The sequence below is a fragment of the Lepisma saccharinum genome, chromosome 1 (genome assembly GCF_977018435.1).
Source record: "Lepisma saccharinum chromosome 1, izLepSacc3.1, whole genome shotgun sequence".
Taxonomy (NCBI): Eukaryota; Metazoa; Arthropoda; class Insecta; order Zygentoma; family Lepismatidae; genus Lepisma; species Lepisma saccharinum.
In genome coordinates this window covers 195,642,840-195,663,830 of record NC_139229.1, presented here as the reverse complement: position 1 = coordinate 195,663,830, position 20,991 = coordinate 195,642,840, and the positions used below count along the sequence as shown (strand labels likewise).

The window sequence follows — 20,991 nt, the reverse complement described above, 5'->3', positions numbered from 1 at the left end:
TTTTGAACCATATTTTCCCTCAATACTGGGAAGCTAAAAATGACTAATCTTTATGGGCTCTCCCTCATCAGTCGAAAGTTTAATTACTGTGGATGATAAATATTTTTTTAAAAAATTGCTACCACGCACGATATGTTGAATGAATGTTAACACAGAATGCACGTAGTATGGGGATATTATCAGTATTGCGAAATTATTGATAATGCATGGTTGGAAACAGTGCTACAATGTCTAAACATGGACGGGCAGCGTACAATGGAAGTTGTCTGCGATTGATTTCGTTACGCTGATTATTTTGGACAACATGGTGTCATTGATTAAGAATCAAATTTTAAAACACTTATCGAGGCAAGTACTTTTTGCGTGAAATCCAGAGTTTTCTAAGAATGCACTGTCATGTAGGCGTGTTAAAACCTTCCAGGAAATTAAATCGATAAAGCAAGAATGTACTGAACACTTAAGTGTTCAATTACATATTTTGCAATATGTAATACTGAATGCAACTGTATTATATTCATTGGATACCTTCATGTAGATACTGTGGTCAAATGATATACCCTGCATGCATTAGGAGTATAACAAAATTCCTAGCAAAGCAGCAGGTTGTTTTGTAGGTGGAGTTTTCATTCAGTCGTCGAGTAGCAGGATTTCTATAACCTTGGCCTAGTGACTTGAATAGCTCGTTAATAACCGAAAAGCCTCTTGCTTAACGACATAATCATACATGAATTAGGTATTAAAATGCTTCGAAAGATAACAGAGAAGAAAGAAAATTGCATTCAATCAAGTCGGTGTCATAGGGTAATGAGAAAGACAGGTGTCGAAACAAATCTGACATTTGTAGGATTTACCTCGAGAGACCCCCCTCAAGAATTACGTCGATTTTTCTTTTAATCGACAGATTTCAACGTTTTACGTAATATAAAAGTTGTTCCAGCGTCAGGAAACCACAAATAACGGAGATATTTGGTCGCACAGTATGACCCGCTTAAGCACAAGAAACCCCTATTCCCGACTACTATCACATTTTTTTCCGTAAAAAATTCCCAAACAGCAGCAAAACTAACGCTCCTACCATAACAAAAACGTGAAATCACTATTGGTACCAAATATGGCCCTCCTAACCTAACAACATTTCCAATACAAACGAGAATACATAATTTTTGGAAGTACTAAGAAAACAACGTGAAATCACTATTGTGACCAAACCTGGCCATCCTAACCTAACAACTATTTTCAATGCGAACAAAAATATATAATTTTAAAAAGAACTAACATTAAAACAATGCACTTTCTGCTACGTGGTGCAGGGGCAAAATGTGTCAATTGGCAGACGAATCACATTTTCATTGATATCACTTACCACACTAAAGATGCATGCCCACCTTCCAAACAAATTCCTCGGCAGTACCAGGTTACATTACGGTCTATGTTGTTAGGTTAGGGTAGCTTGGTTTAGTACTCTTCGCCTAAATAATAATTTGTCATTGTATTTATGCTAATGCTACCTAACGTAACAGGCCTAACCTAACCTCGTAGGCATTCCTCGTCTGACGTCAGAACACAAGGGTCTCACTTATTGCACAACACTTTAGCAACCTTCTGTTCTGACTTCATGGGAGATAGCTTTTTAATTTTAGGCTAAATCCCTACGTTGTTAGTTTAGGCTAGCTAGGTTTAGTTCTCTTAGCCTAAATAATAATTTGTCATTGTATTTATGCTAATGCTACCTAACCTAACAGGCCTAACCTAACCTCGTAGGCATTTCTTGTCTACAGGAACATCGTTTGCAGTAAATCTTGTGCTTCCTGACGTAACACCAGGTTTGCCAACCTTCAATCTTCGATATTTCCAACACTGCTCCAAGTTACAAAACAAACAACATAACAACATGTTCATTCATATCACATGCAGATGGGAACGATGAAAATGAGGTCATAAATAATCCCAACAAAAAATTCTCATTACTCCACTATAATACATCTCCTAAAGCTAAAAACAACACAAATCGTTCATATAGAACATAATCTTCATAACTGACACAAAAATCATCACCTTATTGCGGGGGTAGGGAGGGTCGACGGTACCCAATTTCATTGCATACAGAAATTATTTTCAGTTTGTTTGCTTCGTATTGTAGATAGAGAAGGGGGTGGGGGAGGAGACTAGCAATTAGGATTTACATCAACAAACTGTCACATATCGAAATTTGAAGAAATTAATTGTTCCTGACATACCCACATGCAAAGGCGTTGTCTACTCCTATAACCATGTATATGGGATTTAAATATAATACAAAAATTTAGTTCTTTTTACATCACAGTTCTACCTCCCTATCTTAATTTGTATGCTGAATATGAATGCCTATCATCTAGCTCCACTTATGAATGGCAATTTTCAGTATCAAAGTAACCACTGAGGCTAGGGCATTTTGGTGGACTTAATATTGACACTGTACCAAATTAGACCTTATTCTCGACTTAATTACATTCCACCAATGAGAAAAATTGAAATCATGTGATCTATTGAGTACTTGGAAACTACAAGGCTACAGTGATTAGATTTAGTAAGCTGATCAAAATCAAGACTCAATTTCAAAACCTAGTCATTTTGTGTACACCTGCTCTGCATCACATGATTTCACTACACATTTATGTGGATATCCTATTTCTTGAATCACTGCTTTACATAGTTTGCTTACTTGCATTTGGGGAGAATTTCAAATATGGACTGATTCAACTCTACCAAGCAACTATTGTCCTCAGATGAACCCCTAGCTTTATCCTGAATACCGAATTGGTATGTGTGTGTGTCTTTTTGCAGACTTCTCTTTAAATAAGTTAATTTGCCTAAAAAAATGTGGAAATACATGAAGATGGCAAGCAGCAGACCAAATTTGTGTATCATGTCTGGCTAGCTGACAGTATACAGATGAAAAGTTATAATGCAGATGATAAGATTAAAAAAAAATAATAATAATAATACAGGTTAGCCACAAAATGTGAAAGGATATTGATTGTGGAAATATGAAATTCTAGCCTATAAGAGAAGACAAAATCAATTATAAGTAGAAGATACAGTAAATTATCTGTAATAGTAGGCTAGTATGACTAACCATATTAGATCTGAGGTAGTACTGAAAGCCCATGAAAACCATAGGGAAATGGTTAAGATGGAGACTTATAAGAGGCACAGTTTCATTCACAGAGCTGAGTGAAGCGATCTTTCTTTCATAAATTAGTACACAGTCAGTTGCAAGCTGATTAGTCTTGATTTGCATGAAGAGTATTGACTTCCAAGTAAATAAATGTGAATGTTGTTTTTCAGGTTCACCAAGAATTTATCTTCCGATAAAATCAATTTCAGTACTTTCAAGGGGGAAGGAGAGTTGTCTAATTTGGAATTGGATGAGGCTGTACTAACAGATTTACTAGAGTTACCCTCATGGCTTCAGCTTACAAGTGCTTGGTGCAACAAGGTGTCTTTTCGAATTCATTGGACAAAGTTGAAAAGTGTCCCTATATTTCTGGTAAGTTTTTTATGTAACATATTAGTTTTCAATCTGTTACAGTAGGTCAGTTTCACTGCAACTAGTTTTTGGTGAATTTTAAATATAATTTGTTCCGAGTGTAATAGGTGAACATTTTATTAATAGACTAACTATGAATCATGGTTGGAAATTAGCAGTTGTAGGTCATGAAGAAATGATTGGAATATTCTATTCCTTTGCATAATGCCTACAGGGTGGCTACTCACTGGGAATTCATTGAATTCCAGGAATTGTGCGTGAATTATTGGCTCTGAGAATTATGCGTACATTCTGCATGAATTTTTCTCCATATACGTGAAAAATTGCAACTTTTTATAATCCAGATCCCATTGCATTTAATATATATATATGTATGTATGTATGTGAATGCCCTGAGGCACGTTTTTTAGTTTAGCTTCTATTTTTATGGAAGAAGGAAAATAAAGCTGCATGGAAAATGGCACAGAATTCTCTGTCCGTTTACTTTGTTAGTGTCCTTTGCAGAACAGTCTATGTGACAGATGGAAGATTATTATTATTGGAAGATAGATATCTTGGAGTTGAGTAAAATTTGAGTTTCAAATTCTAATACAATTGACAATTCTTAGGACATTAGTATATCCCGTAACATTTGTACCTTGTGTTCGTAGAATTTCAAGTCTCAGTATGTGAAATGGGAAATGTAAACTTCGCACCTTAAATTCAATATACCATTTAATTAAATTGAATTAGAATTTTTGGATACATTGCAATCACACAGACCCTTTATATTGATAATATATTCATGTGTGTATGAGTGTGGGTGATGAAAGGTGAGATTGAAGTACAGAAAACATCTGCTTGTACCCTTCAATGTTTTGGAAGATTCGCCTTGAAAACCTGGAATTATACTTGAATTTTATCATGCTCCTAGAGTTGCTACCCTGGTCTGTGAAGTCACGTTCATAGTAGCACTAGAAACTATATTTTTCTGTGTAGTGACTAAACTTTTTATTACTCAGTGTTTCGACAATTCCATATGTAATTCATGTCATATTATCAGTTGTAATTGACATTGCATTTCAATCTTTATACAACACCTGAAGGCAAAACATATTGAAACATATACAATGATAAAGTATAGTTTTTGTTATCAGTACATGATAGATTGATTGAATTATGTTATTTTACATTGCTTTTCTGCTGCTTAGCACTGCATGATATTCATATATAAACTATTGTGTATATTTCTGATGATATGTACTGTTTGGACAGCTAATTATGAACTTTATTTACTACTGACTTTCGTAGAAAATTGTAACATGTTTGTGTTAGTGAAACATTAAGATGTATCTGGTGGATATTTATATTGACAAAGTACCATTTTAATATATTTAGATACATAATTCACACCATATGTCAATATTCCGTGGAATTATGTCATTGTCTTGGAATCAAGGGGCCCTAAGTTCAAGTGGGACCTGGCTCATAGTGGTTTGGATTCCGCTTTAAACTGAAGGTCCAGTACCAATTAGCCTATCAGTGCATAAAGTGGACTTAGCACAAAACTCAACTCAACATTCCACTCAAGTAGTGATGTTAATTCAAATAGTAATTGTAACTTTCATACATACTAATTACTATTCTTAACTCCTTTAAATGGTACAGTAAGCAGGTATTGGTGGGAATTTTGAACCATCCCAAAATATAGGTATCTTGTTTGTACTTAGCTACTCTTTTACAAATACATAAGTTTCTATGTTAATTTTAAATATGAAATATTGTGTATCTTTGTAGAATTTGGATGAGGTACATGTTGAAATAGAAACATGCGAAGACTTGAGATCGATGACAACACAGCAGGTGCCTACTGCACACACAAGTGGCACAAAGTACAGCTTTATAAACAAAGTGATAGATGGAATGAGCATTGCTGTGAATGCCGTGATTGTGACATTCAAGAGTCCTGCTTTCATTGCAAGTGTGCAGGTAATGTAGAACATACACGTTGCATGTGTGTATTCTGACAAGGAAATCGTTGACATTTTTGTTGCTGGTAACGTAAAGTGTCTTTTGCATGAATTTTGTTTTCGTGAGTGTGAAAACTTCATGTATCCAAACTTCATTCATTCTGAACAACTGGCATGTTGAGTAGCATCATAGTTATTTGTTTTTCAATAATATCACAATGCACAATTGACAAAGTGAAGTCTCATGTAAAAATATTGGTTGTATGCTGTGTGCTATTTGAAAAATTTCCAGTGCTGACATGCAGTACCCTCTCTTGAAACGTAAGGATATTATATAAAATTTGTGTTATCCCCCCCAAGCAAAATTATGAACCAAAGGGAGAACTTCCTCCCTACCACCCTATTAATTATTATTGTAGTAAGCGAGTTGTTGCGTTACATGTAGTTTAACTGTTACAGTGAGCCAGTTAGTCTGAAGTACAAGTACATCATGAATCATAATGAGTTTTGCCTTCATCGCTCAGGATCTGAAAAATGTTTTGTAATGTATTCTCTTAAAAAGGAGGTAAGAAACAGTAAAAAACAAAATATCACTGAAATTTGGAAAAATTATTCTGGAAAACTGAATTTTTGTGTGAATACTTGCTTTTGTTGCTAGACCAGACACACTGGTCACACAATCAATTTTAAAAAAAGCACCATTTGACTCATCCTGTGCATTTTATGTAATGAGTAATTACATGATGACTAGACTGAGGATTTAAATGCACTAAAAACTATCGAAATATACCATAAAAAAACTAAAATATGCACTAAAAATATGCAAAGTAAACATTTTATTCGAAACCTGTAAGTACCAATACAATTTCTTATCCTATGAAAGGCAAGTATTTGGTAAAACTATTACACAAATGAGACACAAAATGTCAAGGTATTGCCCTTTTACTGAAAATGTTGTGTCAAAGCTGTGTACAATAATTTGTGTAGGGCCTAACAGAAAACAACGTTTGTCTTACTGACACATACAGCATCCTCTTCCGATGATTGTAGGATCTAAAAACATGCTCTCTTTAGGCATCCTGGAACTTGATATACACAACTAGTAACAGTTGACACGATCTTAAGATGGGACAGTGCTTGCAACAAGACACATTCGTCTCTCCTGTGGGGGTGACCTTGTCAACCTACAGGTGGTGGTGGCTGGAGGTTAATTTGGGATAAGTAATCTTGGAAAGTGGTGCAAACAAGTTTGCAATCTGAAAAATCTTACATTCGGCCAGAAAAGAAATAACATTCCTCACAAATTCTGTTAAATATGCAAAATAAATTAAAATATGGATTTATGGCCAAAATATGCCTAAATTTCTGTTTTTGTTAAAACATTAAAAAATCAATTTTTTTAAAAGATATGCAATTGCATAAAAATCCTCATTCTGATGATGACATAGACATTATTTTCGTTTCATTATCTGTTTCGAGAATATTGACCTGTGACAAAGTTAGAAATTCGTTGGCAGCAAAAATTGGAGTGACCATCCTAAAACCGTTGACCAAACCAAAATAATGTTTTCCAGTGTTGTTTGAAATTAATATATCTACAAAACAATGTTTGCTATTTGTTCTGCTTTACCATTTGTAATTTTCAGGGTACTCTTCTTCCCTTAGCATGCACCAAATATTTTTCAAAACACCATCTCTTCATTCCCTCTGTGCATTTTGGTGATCTGGCATTGATTATTCATGCAATTTATTAATTTTGGAACTATTAGACTGTTACAGACTCATCCTGAATATGTACAATTTGTCTCCCTGTGCACAGACTTGTTTATTCTATTAACATTGCACAGCTTCTTTCTCATAATCATATAATTTGTGCCTAGTTCTTGTGGTTGCACTTCCCTTTACTCCTAGAACTTTTTCTTGCAGCCAATATGTGCAAGCACCTATCAAAATAGTCTGCTGATAGTGGCATTTTTCATCTTTCCTATATGGGAATGGAGAGTGGCATGAAGGAGGATCGATACTTCAATTTCATGGTTACCTCCACTTTGCAGTGGATATCACTTCCACAATAGGTCTGTTCCATGCTAAATCATCACAGCTCCGAACCTGACCATCTCAGATTTTCAAGAAATTTCGTAGGATGGTAGAGGACATGAAGGAACTGAATGTAAAATTTTAGCACTGTGATACATGGTGTTCATACAGGCAGTGGGGTTACGAACATTATAAAAATGTCAAATTTATGCTCACAAGGTCAACAAAAACAATTCATAACTTTTTTCTAACTATGGTATAACTTTCATCTTGGTCTTGTTTTGAAGCTAAGGGAGCATAGCTTTTTTAAAAAATAGTATTTTATGAAAATACTGAAATCATCTTTTCAAGGTCACGTGATGTGACCTTCGACCTTGAATATCTAAAAAGGTGTAAGTTCAATTGTGGGGGGAATAAAGTATGTTATACAGTTAGACACAATCTCTCTTTGGTGTAAGTTTCATTTTTGGAAGGCTCTTTGACTTGGTATAATAATAATAAGAAAATATTAATTATGGTAGTTAAGTCTTTTTACACTAAATATGCATCTGAGCATATCTGTCCTTTCTCTGTCTCCACTTCACAATCTAGTGATGGGATGTGTGATTTCATGATCACAGGTTAAATTGTGATCTTTACTTGACAATCACAATTCTATTAACTGATTTTATGTGATTGTAACAATTGTTATATATCTGTCAACTGTGTAGCAGGAACAATTGTGGTTACAATTGTTATATTCTGCACAAAATACATCATGTTAGGCAGGTATTGAGGCATGGTCGAGGTTTCCACCAAAAATTTCTAAGTTAATTCAACTGCAGACACATTCATTCATTGCTGTTCAGAAATCACCATACTTGAAAAGCCTGAAAGAAGATATTGGGATTCATGAAATGTGTTGTGTGACTTCTCTGAAAATGATTCTTTCATACTACACAATGAGGTTTAGGCCCAAGCTACAATTCATCTGTTTATCGTTTATTACAGAGAAATGAATGGAAAATTGTCACATACAAAGTTCGTAGTTATTACAAATGATTTGCAACACAATTCAATAGCTGCACACACATTTCAAAGGAATTTCATTCAAATTCTGAAACAATGCATATGAAATGCACGTAAGATGTACAAGGGGCATGTCAAAAAAAAAAAAAAAAAGGGCCGATTGGTTATTACAGAGAATAAAATCAAGCGAGAATATTTTTATGTTGATGCTATACAAGTGCATACCCTGGCCATTTTTCTACATAGTCACCATGACGCTCCAAGCATTTTTGGTACCGTGGAACAAGTTTACGTAGACCCTCTGCATAGAAATCTGCTGCCTGGGATCTCAGCCAGTTGAGAACTGATGTCTTGAGAACTTCACTATCATCGAAATGTTACGAAGCAAGTCACTTTTTGAGATGAAGAAACAGAAAGTAGATTACTTGGGGCAAGATCGGGACTGTATGGTGGGTGATTAAGACCCCATTGGGATTTTTTAATTGCCACAACAGTACGGTCAGCTCAGTGTGGGTGGGCATTGTCATGAAAAAGCAGAATTCCAGACCGTAACATTCCTGTTCGCCGGTTTTGTATGGCACGTCGCAGATTAGACAGTGTTTGGCAATACACATCTGCTGTGATGGTTCGTCCCGGTTCCAGGAATTCCACGAGGATTACACCTTTTTGGTCCCAAAACACGGTTGCCATGGTTTTGCGATGTGATGGTGTTTGCTTGAATTTCTTCGGTTTCGGTGAACTGGAGTGACACCATTGCATGGATTGCTGCTTCGACTCACCAGTGACGTACGATATTCAGGTTTCGTCTCCAGTCACTATGTGAGAAAATAAATTATTCCCATCCTTCTCCCAGCGGGCCAAAAAATCATGTGCTGATTTCATTCTTTCATCTTTGTGAGTGTTCGTCAACATTTTTGGCACCCACCTCACACAGATTTTGCGATAACCCAGATTGTCTGTTACAATTCAGTGCAAAGTTTTATCAGACACTTCAGGAAACTCCTTGCCTAGATCAGTAATGGCGAAACTGCGATTGGATCGCACTTTCTCATCAACACATTTGCACAAGGTCGTCCGTCTGAACACTAGGCCTGCCGCTCCTTTCATCATCATGAACATTTGAACGTCCTTCCCAAAAAGCACGGCACCATTGTCTTACCTTTCCTTCACTCATTACTGTTGGTCTGTAAATGGCACACAATTCCCGATGAATGTCAGCTGCACTCAGTCCTTTTGCGTTGAGAAATCTAATCACCGACCTCGCCTCGCATTTGGCAGGATTTTTAATTACAGCAGCCATTTCAACTTCCTGCTACTCGCATGTACGCACCTCTACACTGAGAAATATACCTCTTTTGCAGGCACAGAATACTAAAGCATGATTCTGTGCACGCGCAGCTTCATCAGTGTTGCCAGTCTCAAGTAAAAGTTATTGGCCTTTTTTTTTTTTTTTTTTTTTTTGACATGTGCCTCATATTATTTCTCAGATGTGTGTCCAGCCCAATATATATATAAAAATCAAAGAAGGAGAAAGGAAACACTCACCAGACAGTGGAAAAAATTCGAATTTTTGCTAGCTTAATCGTAGCATCTTCAGAGTAGGAAGAAAGAGACTGTACCGAAAGTTGGAGCCCAGCAGAGTTGCCAGGTCTCGATCGAAGAGGAAGCGGTGCGTAGAATGGAAAAAACACTGTTTTGTCACCAGGCTTGTTGAAAACTGTGAGTGGGTGGGATTGTCTGGGAGGGTGGTGGGGTGGGCTGGGTTGGGAGTGAGTCTCGGATGAGGTGGGGAAGTTACTGGGTGGCCTTGTTCAGGCCAGGTGGAGTGGTTGCACTCATGGTTGATATATAGGCCCTCTCCCATCTTTTGCAAACAGAGGTGTTGGCTGGTTGGGGTAAGAGATGGATGATCGCTACCCGGAAGCAGTCGTTAAAAGTGATATTGTGGTGGTTGGTATGGACGGCGACTGTGAAGTCCAGGTTGTGGGTGGAGGAGCGGTGGTTATTGGTGCTGAGGTTGAGGGCAGTTGATGTTTCCCCCAGGTAAAAATCACCACAGATGTTGCAGGTGAGGATGTAGATCAGGTTTGAGGTGTGGCAAGTCCCTTTGGGGTGGAGGGTAAATTTGCATGTGGCCGTGTGCACCTGGAGGGTGTGAGAGGTAATGAGGATGGGGCAGATTTTGCACCTAGGGTGGTTGCATTTATGGGTGGGGGGGTGTTGGTTGTGTGGTGAAGGAGTGTTGTAGACCAGGATGTTTTGGAGGTTGGGAGGCATTTGAAAACCACTCTGGGCTTGTCGGGAAATATGTTTTTGGTTTCAGGATCACTGTGGAGAATGGGGAGAAGGGAGTGTAGTGTGTGCCTGATTTTGTTGAGGTGGGGATGATATTGGGTGATGAGTGCAGGTGGGTTGGTGGCAGCATGTTTCTTGGTGGTAGTGGTGTGTGAAGCAGCTCGCTATATTTGTTTGGTGACCAGGATGGAGGGATATCCACGGTTGACCAGGGCTTGGTGTTGGTGGAGGTTATAATTCTGGCGGGAGGTGGGTGAAGTGTTGAGGTGCTGTCCCCTGAGGGCCAGGGAGAATTGAATGGCTTTTTTGGCGTGGAACTGGTGGGAGCTGGAGAAGTGTATTTATTGCATGTGGTGGTTGGGTTTTTTGTGGATAGAGGTTGTCAGATGTCCTCCCTCGATGTGCACGTCCACATCCAAGAAGGTGGATCTGGTTGGGGGAGTGCATCCAGGTGAATTTTATGGAACAAGTGATTATGTTGGTCCAGAAAAGCTGATAAGGATGGTTCTCCAGGTGTCCAGAGAATGAAGATGTCGTCGATGATGTGGAGCCAGAGGAGGGGTTGTGTATCCAGGAACTCTTGCTCAAGTTTGCTTATGAAGAGGTTTGCGTTGGATGGGGCCATTCTGGTACCCATGGCTGTACCTTGGATCTGTAGGAAATGTTGGTTTTCAAAGGTGAAATTCTTATGTGTGAGGACAAGGTGGGCTAGGTGGGTCAGGAAGTTGGTGCTGGGGTTGTGAGGTTTGGGTCTGCTATTGAGGTAGAATTGTATGGAGCGGAGACCATGGGAGAGGGGTATGTTGGTGTAAAGGGAAGTGACGTCAATGGTGGCAAGGATGATGTTTGGGGGCAATGGTGGAAGGGTGCTGATTTTCTGGAGGAAGTGGTTGGTGTCACGTAGGTAGGAGGGCAGGGCTTTCGCAAGAGGCTGGAGATGGAAGTCAACAAAGGCTGAGATTCTTTCTGTGGGTGAGTTATAGCTGGACACAATGGGTCTACCAGGGTTGCCAGGTTTGTAAATTTTGGGCAGTAGATAGAAGGTAGGGGTGCGGGGTTTTTCAGGAATTAACATGGCTGTGGTAGCAGCTGTCAGGCCTTCAGGGGGCCGCGGGTGTGGATAATGTCCTGGATTTTGTTGAGGTGTGCGGAGAATAGGTCAATTGTGGTGAGTTTGTAGGTGGAGGGGTCAGCCGGCTGGCGAGTGGCTTCCGCCAGGTAATCTTGAGAGTTAAGACCACCGTGGTGGACCCCTTGTCAGCTGGGAGGATTTTGATGTTATGGTTGTTGGGGAGATCTAGGAGAGCTTTCTGTTGGGAGGGGTTGAGGAGGTCATTTAAGAATGAGCTGTCAGAGGTGGTGGAAATGATGGCAGTAATGTACCTTTCCAAGGGGTGGTTGGTAGGCAGGGGGGATCTTGGGAGGAGGGGAGGCTAAATTGAAGGAGGCTTCGGTGGGTTTCATTGGTGGTAGTTTGGAGTGAGGGGTTTTTCGCCCAGAAATGTTGCCATCGGAGGTTGCGAGCAAAGGTGTGTATATCAAAAAGCAGGCAGAATTGGTTGAGGAGAGTTGGGGGGGAGAAGGTAAAGCCTTTGGATAAAACAGCTATTTCATCAGTGCTAAGTGTATGGCTGGATAAATTGAGTACAGTCTGGTTGTTTTGGAGTGGGATAGGGTCATTGGTGGTTGTGGATCTGGTGGCGGTGGGTTTGTCCATGGACTGGTTGTTTCCCAAGGTGCGATGTGTGGGGAGTGCAAATTTTATTTTCAGGGGGTCTGTGGTGGTGTGGGAGGGGTGGGCAATGGTAAAGGGGGTCCGGTAATAGCGGGCATGTTGGTTTGGGACTGAAATTGGGTGGAAGTGGAACAGGGAGAGTGCAGCCAGTCTGAAAGGCTTGACGGCAGAGATTGGAGAGTTTTTGGAGGTGTTTAGTGTTAAGGTCACTGGCAATGGAATGGGTGGTGTACCAGGAGGAGTCTATTTTGTGATGGTGGTTACCTGGGGTCAGCAACAGGATTTTGGTAAGGGATTGAATAGAAATGGACAGTTCACGGGTGTGATTTAGCGGGGATCGGTAAATGGCATGGGTCAGTTCAATAGCGAAATTTCTCGCTAGACAGAAAAAGGCAGTTTAGGTGTGAGGCTTTTGGGTGTTAGGCCTAATATCAAACAGGAGTGCAAGAAGCCTGCATGGGACGTAGCTTTGGTGTAGGAAACAATAAGAGATCGCAGGTGGTTCAGTTGATGGGAGTTATACATGAAAGGATTCATATCGAAAGTGGAAAAAAATGGATAAAAACAAGGAGAGCCAAAAGCGCTAAATAAAAATAAAAAAAGGAGAAAGGAAACACTCACCGAGTGTAGATTTTGGGATTCCAACTGATTGATTGATTTGCTTTATTTTACTTCGCTTCTGTGTCACTTTTCGCTAATTTGCGAAGATGGGAATGAGTGATGATATGATGAAATTGATGAATGGACACTCACAAACATCCATGCCCAGGCTGGGATTCGAAACCGGGACCCCTGCCGTCATGGCACAATGTGCTGCCACAGGGGACAGTGGGATTCCAACTGAGTGGCACTTCTTTGCCATATCTCATGGTAAGAATTTGATTTGGTGGAACTGTGAAGAAGCTAGCAGCTAGGACAAGTTTACAACCTTTTAGTTCAAAACAGTAATTAGTCTGGGTTAAAGATGATATCAGGGATATGAACTTTGTATGTGTGTGTCGAGAAGAAATAATGGAGAATGATAAGTTGCAACACAGAAGACATGAAATAGCCAGACGAGTATTTGGAACTCAAACATTTAATCTTTTCATAGCCTTGACTTCCATTAATGATGCTTGTGGCTAAAATGTGTTCAAAGTGGTGATTAAGATTTGTTATAAATGTGAATGCTACAGCACAGGAGATTTTGATCAGTTTTCTACATCAAAATGGCCCATCCCTGTCATGTGTGTTTCCTCATCAGCCAGACATACTGAACAAGCAAAGAGAACAAATTCCATTAAGACTGATCCACATACTGCAGATAGGAGAACCTACACATAAGCTACTGAAGACACCCAAAGCACAGAAGGAGCACTAAGTTTTCCTGAAAATTCTAGGATACAGACATTTAATAAACAAGTGATCAGGTGTTTCATTAAATATGGCATATACTACTGTCAGACTTCTTTTTATTCCTGTTTCCAAAGCCTTCCCAAAATGAATTTACATGAAACAGATTGCATTTAACTGTGTAACATACTTTATTCCACTCAAAACTTTTTTAGATATTCACGTGACCTTAAAATGAAAACTTCAGTATTTTCATAAAATATTATTTTTTATGAAAACTGCTCCCTCAGTTTCTAAACAAGATGAAGATGAAACAAGACCATAATTAGAAAAAAAAAATATGAATTGTTTTTGTTGACCATGTAAGCATAAATTTGACATTTTTATAATTTTAGCAACCCTGCTGTATGAACGCCAAGTATCACTGAAGGTTAAAATTTTAAACATGTAAGTTGCTTCATGTCCTCTAGCATCCTACCAAATTTCATGAAAATCTATGATACCAGGGTTGTAAAGTTTTTTTGTTTTTTTATCGGCGATGATTAGGCATGGAATAACCCAATAACTCAACTCAATGGTTCACTACATTTACTATGACATTATGATGTAAGAAATCTACATAAACGAGCCCATCATAATCACAGAATAATGGCCAAAACTGAACTCTAAGGCTTTCGGGACTAGCTTCTGTGCTGAGTCCATGTGCTGCTGTTGCGTACTAACATAGTGTGATATCCTTCCTCAGTAACTCTCTTGAAAACTGATACTGATGATTTATTTTCTTAACATCCCAATACTGAAAATAAATTTCTAACTCGGTTTCACACATAGAAATTAGCTCATAATTGCTTCTTGTTCATCATCAATGAGTAGGGATGAGCTTATTTTGTATTTTGAAACATGAAATATGAACAGTGATATTATCTACTGTAGTGTTCATTTTAGATGATTTTAAAGGGTGGGAATGTATTTTTGAAGTTCATTTAGTTCCCAAAGAAAATTCAGTTAGATTATAAAAATGCATGAAGTTTATACACAGGTAATGTATTTCATTTATTTATTCTGCCTTAATAGGCAGGTTTTTTACTGCAATTTCCAGGCTTTCTGATATTAACCTTATGCTTTATGTCAGCATAGGTAATGTAATGTTCATTTTTTTTTTTGCATGTACCTTTACTTGCTAATGGTTTCACATCATGTGGCATCTTCAGGAAGATTGACATCACACATTCTTGAGTCTGAATTATCCTGTATTAGCCAATATCCCTAAAACATTGATTAATTGTATGATAAAATGTGAAACGGTGCATAAAAGTCAGGATTTTTATTTTAAAAAATCATTTTTTAAAACATCGGATTTTTTTATTTAAATCGATTTTTTTGATTTTTTTAAAAAAACATGCTTAAAATTGCTTGCATGGTTTTTGGCACCATGCACATAGATACATTTTTTTTATAGAAAGGCTTTTTCTAGTAAATGGCCCTGTAAAATATTTGAACAGTTTGATTAAAGCAAGTAAAAAATATACGTAAACATACATTTTTCTGTTTCTGATACTGTAACTACTATGGACATGTTTGTTGAGTTTGTTAATGAAACTAATAATAATTTCAGTAACTTTTCTTCCAGTGAAACTCAAACATTCTGGATGTACTCTATAATTGTAACTTAAAATATTAACTTAAATATTTTTATAGTCTTTGTACCTGAATTTTGGTCTTGTCGATAAACTATGATTATGTGAAAGAGTTATCACCTCATGCCATTACTCAATAAAGCTTTGTGGCCTATCTTACACCTCCTGTACTGTGTCTGCTCTAAAAATGTGCACGTATATTGGGTTTAATATGAACAACCCTCAATAGAATTTTTGTTGCACAATAAACTATTTGTTTTCAAGTGTTCATTAACAGTAAAAAAATACAACTGATTCAAATGCACAGAAATACTTAATTTGCAGTTCATATTTGTTTTCTCTGTCTTATTATTAGATGTCTAGAATTCTAGTAGAGTCTAGATCACCATCATGGCAAAGAAGTGATCTGAGAATGACAAGATTGAAAGAACCTGACCGGGGTGAATTACTTATTTTCAAAGAACTGGAATGGCAGACTATTCGCATTGAAGCAAAATCTACGAATGATGAGAACCTAACTCCTCTGAGATTGATCACCAACCAAGCACGATGTAGAATCACCATAAAGAAGAGGATATCAGGTCAGTGTTAACAATACTTGTAAAATATGATACATAATGTGCTATGTTTAAGTTAACAATGTAAATTAGTGTCAAAGTACGATTAATGATTTTGCGATGTAGTGTTTTTAGGTCTGTGAACATCATACATCTTCAGGGTTCCCACTCACAAGGAAAAGTCATGGGATTTTGTAAGAAACATTCATTCATTCTGTGATAGGTTGAAGAAACTCATTCCACATTTTTCTCCATTGTTCTTTTTCATTGCAATTATCTTGTGTAAAAATAGTTTGAAATTTTATTTTTGTTCATTTACTTTCAACAATGTTGACTGAACTTCATACGATTTGGTTAGTGTGGATAGTTGTGGACTTAGCATTTATATATTAGCATGGTTGAGCATTATAAAATAGTATGGAAAGTTACTTGAAAATATCTGGAAAAGTCAGGGAGTTTAGATTGGGAAAATTAATTGGAAACCCTGATCTTTCCCTTCAATGCATGGGATATTGTAGGCTATTCTCAAGGCATTGTTGTGATAAAGCATGGAAGTATTTTCTGAAGCAGTAATTTCTGAAGTGGGTATAATGGCCCCTTTGTGCACTGTTGAGTTAGAGGACAACTGTGCTTTTCTTACACACGAAATCGAATGAAACGCCCCCCCTTACGGTTATGCAACCTGGAATTTTATATCATCTAGTTTCGCCTGGTAGAGTAGTTCCCGAGAGGAGCAGTGTTTCCAAACCTATAACCGTAGTGTTTCCAACCCCGTATTGGTTGGTTGGTTGTTGATTTGGTGTTTTAAGTCCACAATGCACAGTATGAATAATCGGGACTGGACCTACAGTTTAAAGTGGGATCCGAACCACTTTGTGCCTCCACCGGGACCCCTTGATTACAAGGCGACGACGCTACCACTGCGCCATCCAAGCCTGTATTGCTTTGTAGAAGACGAAACCTTCACGTAAACTTCTTCATTCGTGATTTACATTTGGTTTACAGACTCACATTACAGGACACTGATGACTCGATGAAATTGATAAAAGGACAGTCATAGAGGAACCATGGGGAGCTAGATTCATATTTTTATTATTTCTAATATCTTTCTCTTTTTTTACTTTACTTTTGGCTAGTCGCAACGATGAGGATTAGTGTATGATAAAATTCATGAAGGAACACTCATAAACAATCATACCCAGGCCAGGACTTGAACCTGGGAATTTCGGCAGAGAGATCAAAATCCGACCGCTTACCACGCTCGGGCACAGCGGCTGCCAATTATTATTAGTGATATTGTCTCAAGTAGTGTATTTTTCCACCATATTCTTTCACACAATCATGAAACGGATGAAAATTAAAATGTTGAAATACCTGCCTACGTTGTTTTTTTTAGCTTGCAATATAAAGCCCTACTGCACGAAGCCAAATTGTGGGAATACGAAACAGAACCAAGTTAACATATCTTGACCGTGGAAAGTGTTAATACAAAATCTAGAAAAGAGCCATTTAACAGTTGCCTGATTGCTTTTCCATTTGTTGTATGGGAAGAATTGTCTGAAATGTGTGTGTAGTGGCAGGCAAAAGAGAATACAAAGATCGAATAGAGAAGCAACACTGTCATTGTTCTGCACTGCACAGACCACGCATCTCGTCGAGTGGGCGGGGCACTGTGGGTGCGAGCGAGCTGCTGTTGCTTCTGCAAAAAGAACACTCACAAACAACTGAATGACGCTCCGCTTAAAATCTAGTCAATCGAGAAAGGATTTGTTGAGGAAGTGAATTGAAATATAAACGCCAGAATTTGGTCTAAGCCTATAATGGTTACTAGCAATAAGAGCTGATCAATTTTTACATGTGGAATTCCGTAATGAAAGAGGCAACAGGCCACACTCCACACCTTTAGCCTGGTAACACTAATAAATCATCTCATTATATGCGATCGGTTATGCTGATAGTCATGTTTAATACTCTATGTGATCAAAAATATCCGGACACTCACTGGAATTAGGGCGTGAAGTTCGAAGCATCCTCCATCGCATGCATTGGCAATCAATACCATGTGGGACCACCCTTGACCTTGATGACAGCCTCCACTCTCGCAGGCATACTGGCAATCAGGTGGCGAAAGGTATATTGGGGAATGGCGGCCCATTCTTCGCGGAGTGCCGAGATGAGAAGAGCAGTGGATGTTGGTTGGCATGGTCTGGCACAAAGTCGTCGTTCCAAAACTTCCCAGAGATGTTCAATGGGATTCAAATCGGGGCTTTGCACAGGCCAGGCCATAAGTGGGACGTTGTTATCTTGAAACCACTGTCCCACACGGCCCACAGTGTGGACGGGCGCATCGTCATGTTGAAACACGCAATCATCATCCGCGAACTGTACTTCGATGGTAGGCAGCATGAACGTTTGTAAAATGTCAACGTAGTGATGTGCCGAGACAGTACCATGCAAAGCAACGAGGGGACCAAGCCCCTTCCAGGAAAAACATGCCCTCACTGTCAACCCACCTCCACCGAATTTCACTGTTGGCACTACACAGGATGCTAAATGTTGTTCATGAGGCATTCGTCCCACTTACACACGATCATCGGATCGCCACATGGTATAACGCGATTCGTCAATCCACATCACGGATTCCCACTGTTCTAACTACCAGTTGCGCCTCTCCTTGCACCATGCGAGGCGGCGCTTCGCATTTCGTTGGGTGATGTGGGGCTTATGGGCAGCCGCTCGTTCATGGTAACCGAGTCGTATACCTCACGTCACACAGTCATACTGCTAGGATTACATCCTGCCCTGGTTTGGAATTCCTGTGTGATGGTGGCGATCGCTGATTGCCGGTTCTCCCATACTACCCTATTCAACACTCGGCGGTCTCTGTCTGTCAACATGAGCGCTCGGCCAGAACGTTGTGTGGTTGTACACGTCCCATTATGTTTCCACTTTACTATCACACCTGTAACAGTGGATTTCGGGATGTTTAGGAGGGTGGATATCTCGCGCACTGACTTGTTACTCCTGTGGCACCCAATCACTTCACCACGTTCGAAGTCTGTAAGTTCCTTCAATGGACCCATTCTGCTGTCTCGTGCACTATGCTGCCTGTAGTGGTCCCTTGCTTGCCTCACCTCACTGTAGATGGCACCACAGAGTGGCCTACTATGCACAACGCACATTTTGACTGGTGTCCGGATATTTTTGATCACATAGAGTATATTACCTTCAAACATAAACAACATCATCGACTCACTCAGAGGCAGAATTCAATTTTACGCTTTACTTTCCTGAAGATATTGTAGCAATATAATCATTCCGCTCTATTTTCGTATTCTCAATTGAACTCGCACTATTTTTTCCAGAAGTCGAGCCCCCTTCCCTTCTCCCACCTTAAAAATTCTTGGGTGAGAGGCTACAAACTATACTAAAACTGAATTACAGACAATACTTTACGACTCAAAGTGACGTGACCTAGAACGTAGTGAAAAATCACTGGTGCAAAATTCAACGTAATGATGATAAAATGAAGGTAGGAAAATGGATGTGCTACAAAGTTTTACATACATACACACAGTTAGCTCCGTGTAGAAGATATTTCTTCACATTTTTCTCACCTTGGCTTCCTTGAACTGTAAAGCCATGAACACGTTAACCCCCTATAATCACGGAGTCCCAGGTTCGATTCCTGGTGGAGACACAACTGCCTAATGGTTCGGATCCAACTTTCAACTGTAGGTCCCACTTCGGGTAACCTTTTCGAGCATGAAATGGAATTAAAACAAAATTGGAACACGGTAACCCATCACAACACACGCGCAGAGAGCGTTGAACTTAATGACTGACAACTACATCGAACTTTCAGCGAAGCTGGAATAAGGTCTATTTGCCATGCCAAATAGTGTGAATTTTAAGTCTCGTGGTGCCTTCTATACGAAGTGCACGCAAGTTATCTAAAAAAATTCAAATGTAAGGGTGAGTCGAGCTATGTTTCATTCAATAAGACTCTTCACTTCAAACATATTTTGCTCTATAGCTGTCGATTTCGAATGGGCATCTAAGACTGGTTGCTTAGCGGACCGGATTTGGAAAAAATCACGGACTGTCATAGTTCCAATCACACTACAGACATAGCAAAAATTGTTCGCCTGAAGATGAGAGAAGAGGTGATCTCTTGATATGTCTCGAAATATATAGATAGAATATATAGTCAATCAAAAAGAAAAACAATGGATAATGTCCAATTAAGTCGAAACGCTGTTTGAACCGGTGCTCATTCACAGAGCAGAAGAGTTATTTTGACAAAATCCTGTTTCCCTGCTGGCTGCTTCGGGGAGAGGGGCTTTGTAAAATCGCTGCTTCTTGCCCAAGCGGTAGACCTAATTCGTTGTTTGGCCACGAGTTCCTTCGTAGGTAAACGTGGCAACAGAGGATCACTGCCATAAAGGTGGTTCCCGCGCCGGCTGAAAGAGCGACGGGAAATTAAAGAACCATTGTCACTAACTTCAGACAGACATCTAATCATTTCCTTAGGTTTCGAAGCTGATCCGAAGGGACAACAAATACCAAAAAAACGACATGAATTAAATGATCGATTGGTCCGTCCTTCTGTTGATGGATGGCAATCCATATTAACAATAATAATCGTAAGCTTATCATTAAAGAGTCAACAATCAAAGCTAATACGCATCTATTGATCAGCAATTACTAGTGTGTTAAAGTTGTTTTTGTACCTTTTGTTATTTTAAGTCGCTCTTCTGCCACTTTCGGGTAATGAGGATGAGTGACGATTAGATTAAATTGGCACCATGATACCAATACTGAAGCCGTGACTTGAACCCGGAAATTTCGTGGTATCGAAGTGGACCATTTAACGTGCTTGGCCACCAAAGAGAACCTTCTCTGCGGCCAA

The 20,991-nt window shown here is 39.0% G+C and overlaps 1 protein-coding gene across 4 annotated transcripts in view; it reads left to right on the top strand.

Moving 5' to 3' along the window:
- Nucleotides 1-207: 207 nt before the first annotated feature.
- LOC145978039 (bridge-like lipid transfer protein family member 3B) overlaps nucleotides 208-20,991 on the top strand; it is a 79,527-nt gene continuing 58,743 nt past the window's right edge. For all 4 annotated transcript variants that reach the window (XM_083110463.1, XM_083110455.1, XM_083110447.1 and 1 more), the window contains exons 1-4: nucleotides 208-348; nucleotides 3,328-3,529; nucleotides 5,306-5,497; nucleotides 15,878-16,103. In XM_083110463.1, coding sequence (XP_082966589.1) covers nucleotides 305-348; nucleotides 3,328-3,529; nucleotides 5,306-5,497; nucleotides 15,878-16,103 — 664 coding nt within the window. In that variant the 5' untranslated portion in view covers nucleotides 208-304. The remainder of the gene's footprint in view (nucleotides 349-3,327; nucleotides 3,530-5,305; nucleotides 5,498-15,877; nucleotides 16,104-20,991) is intronic.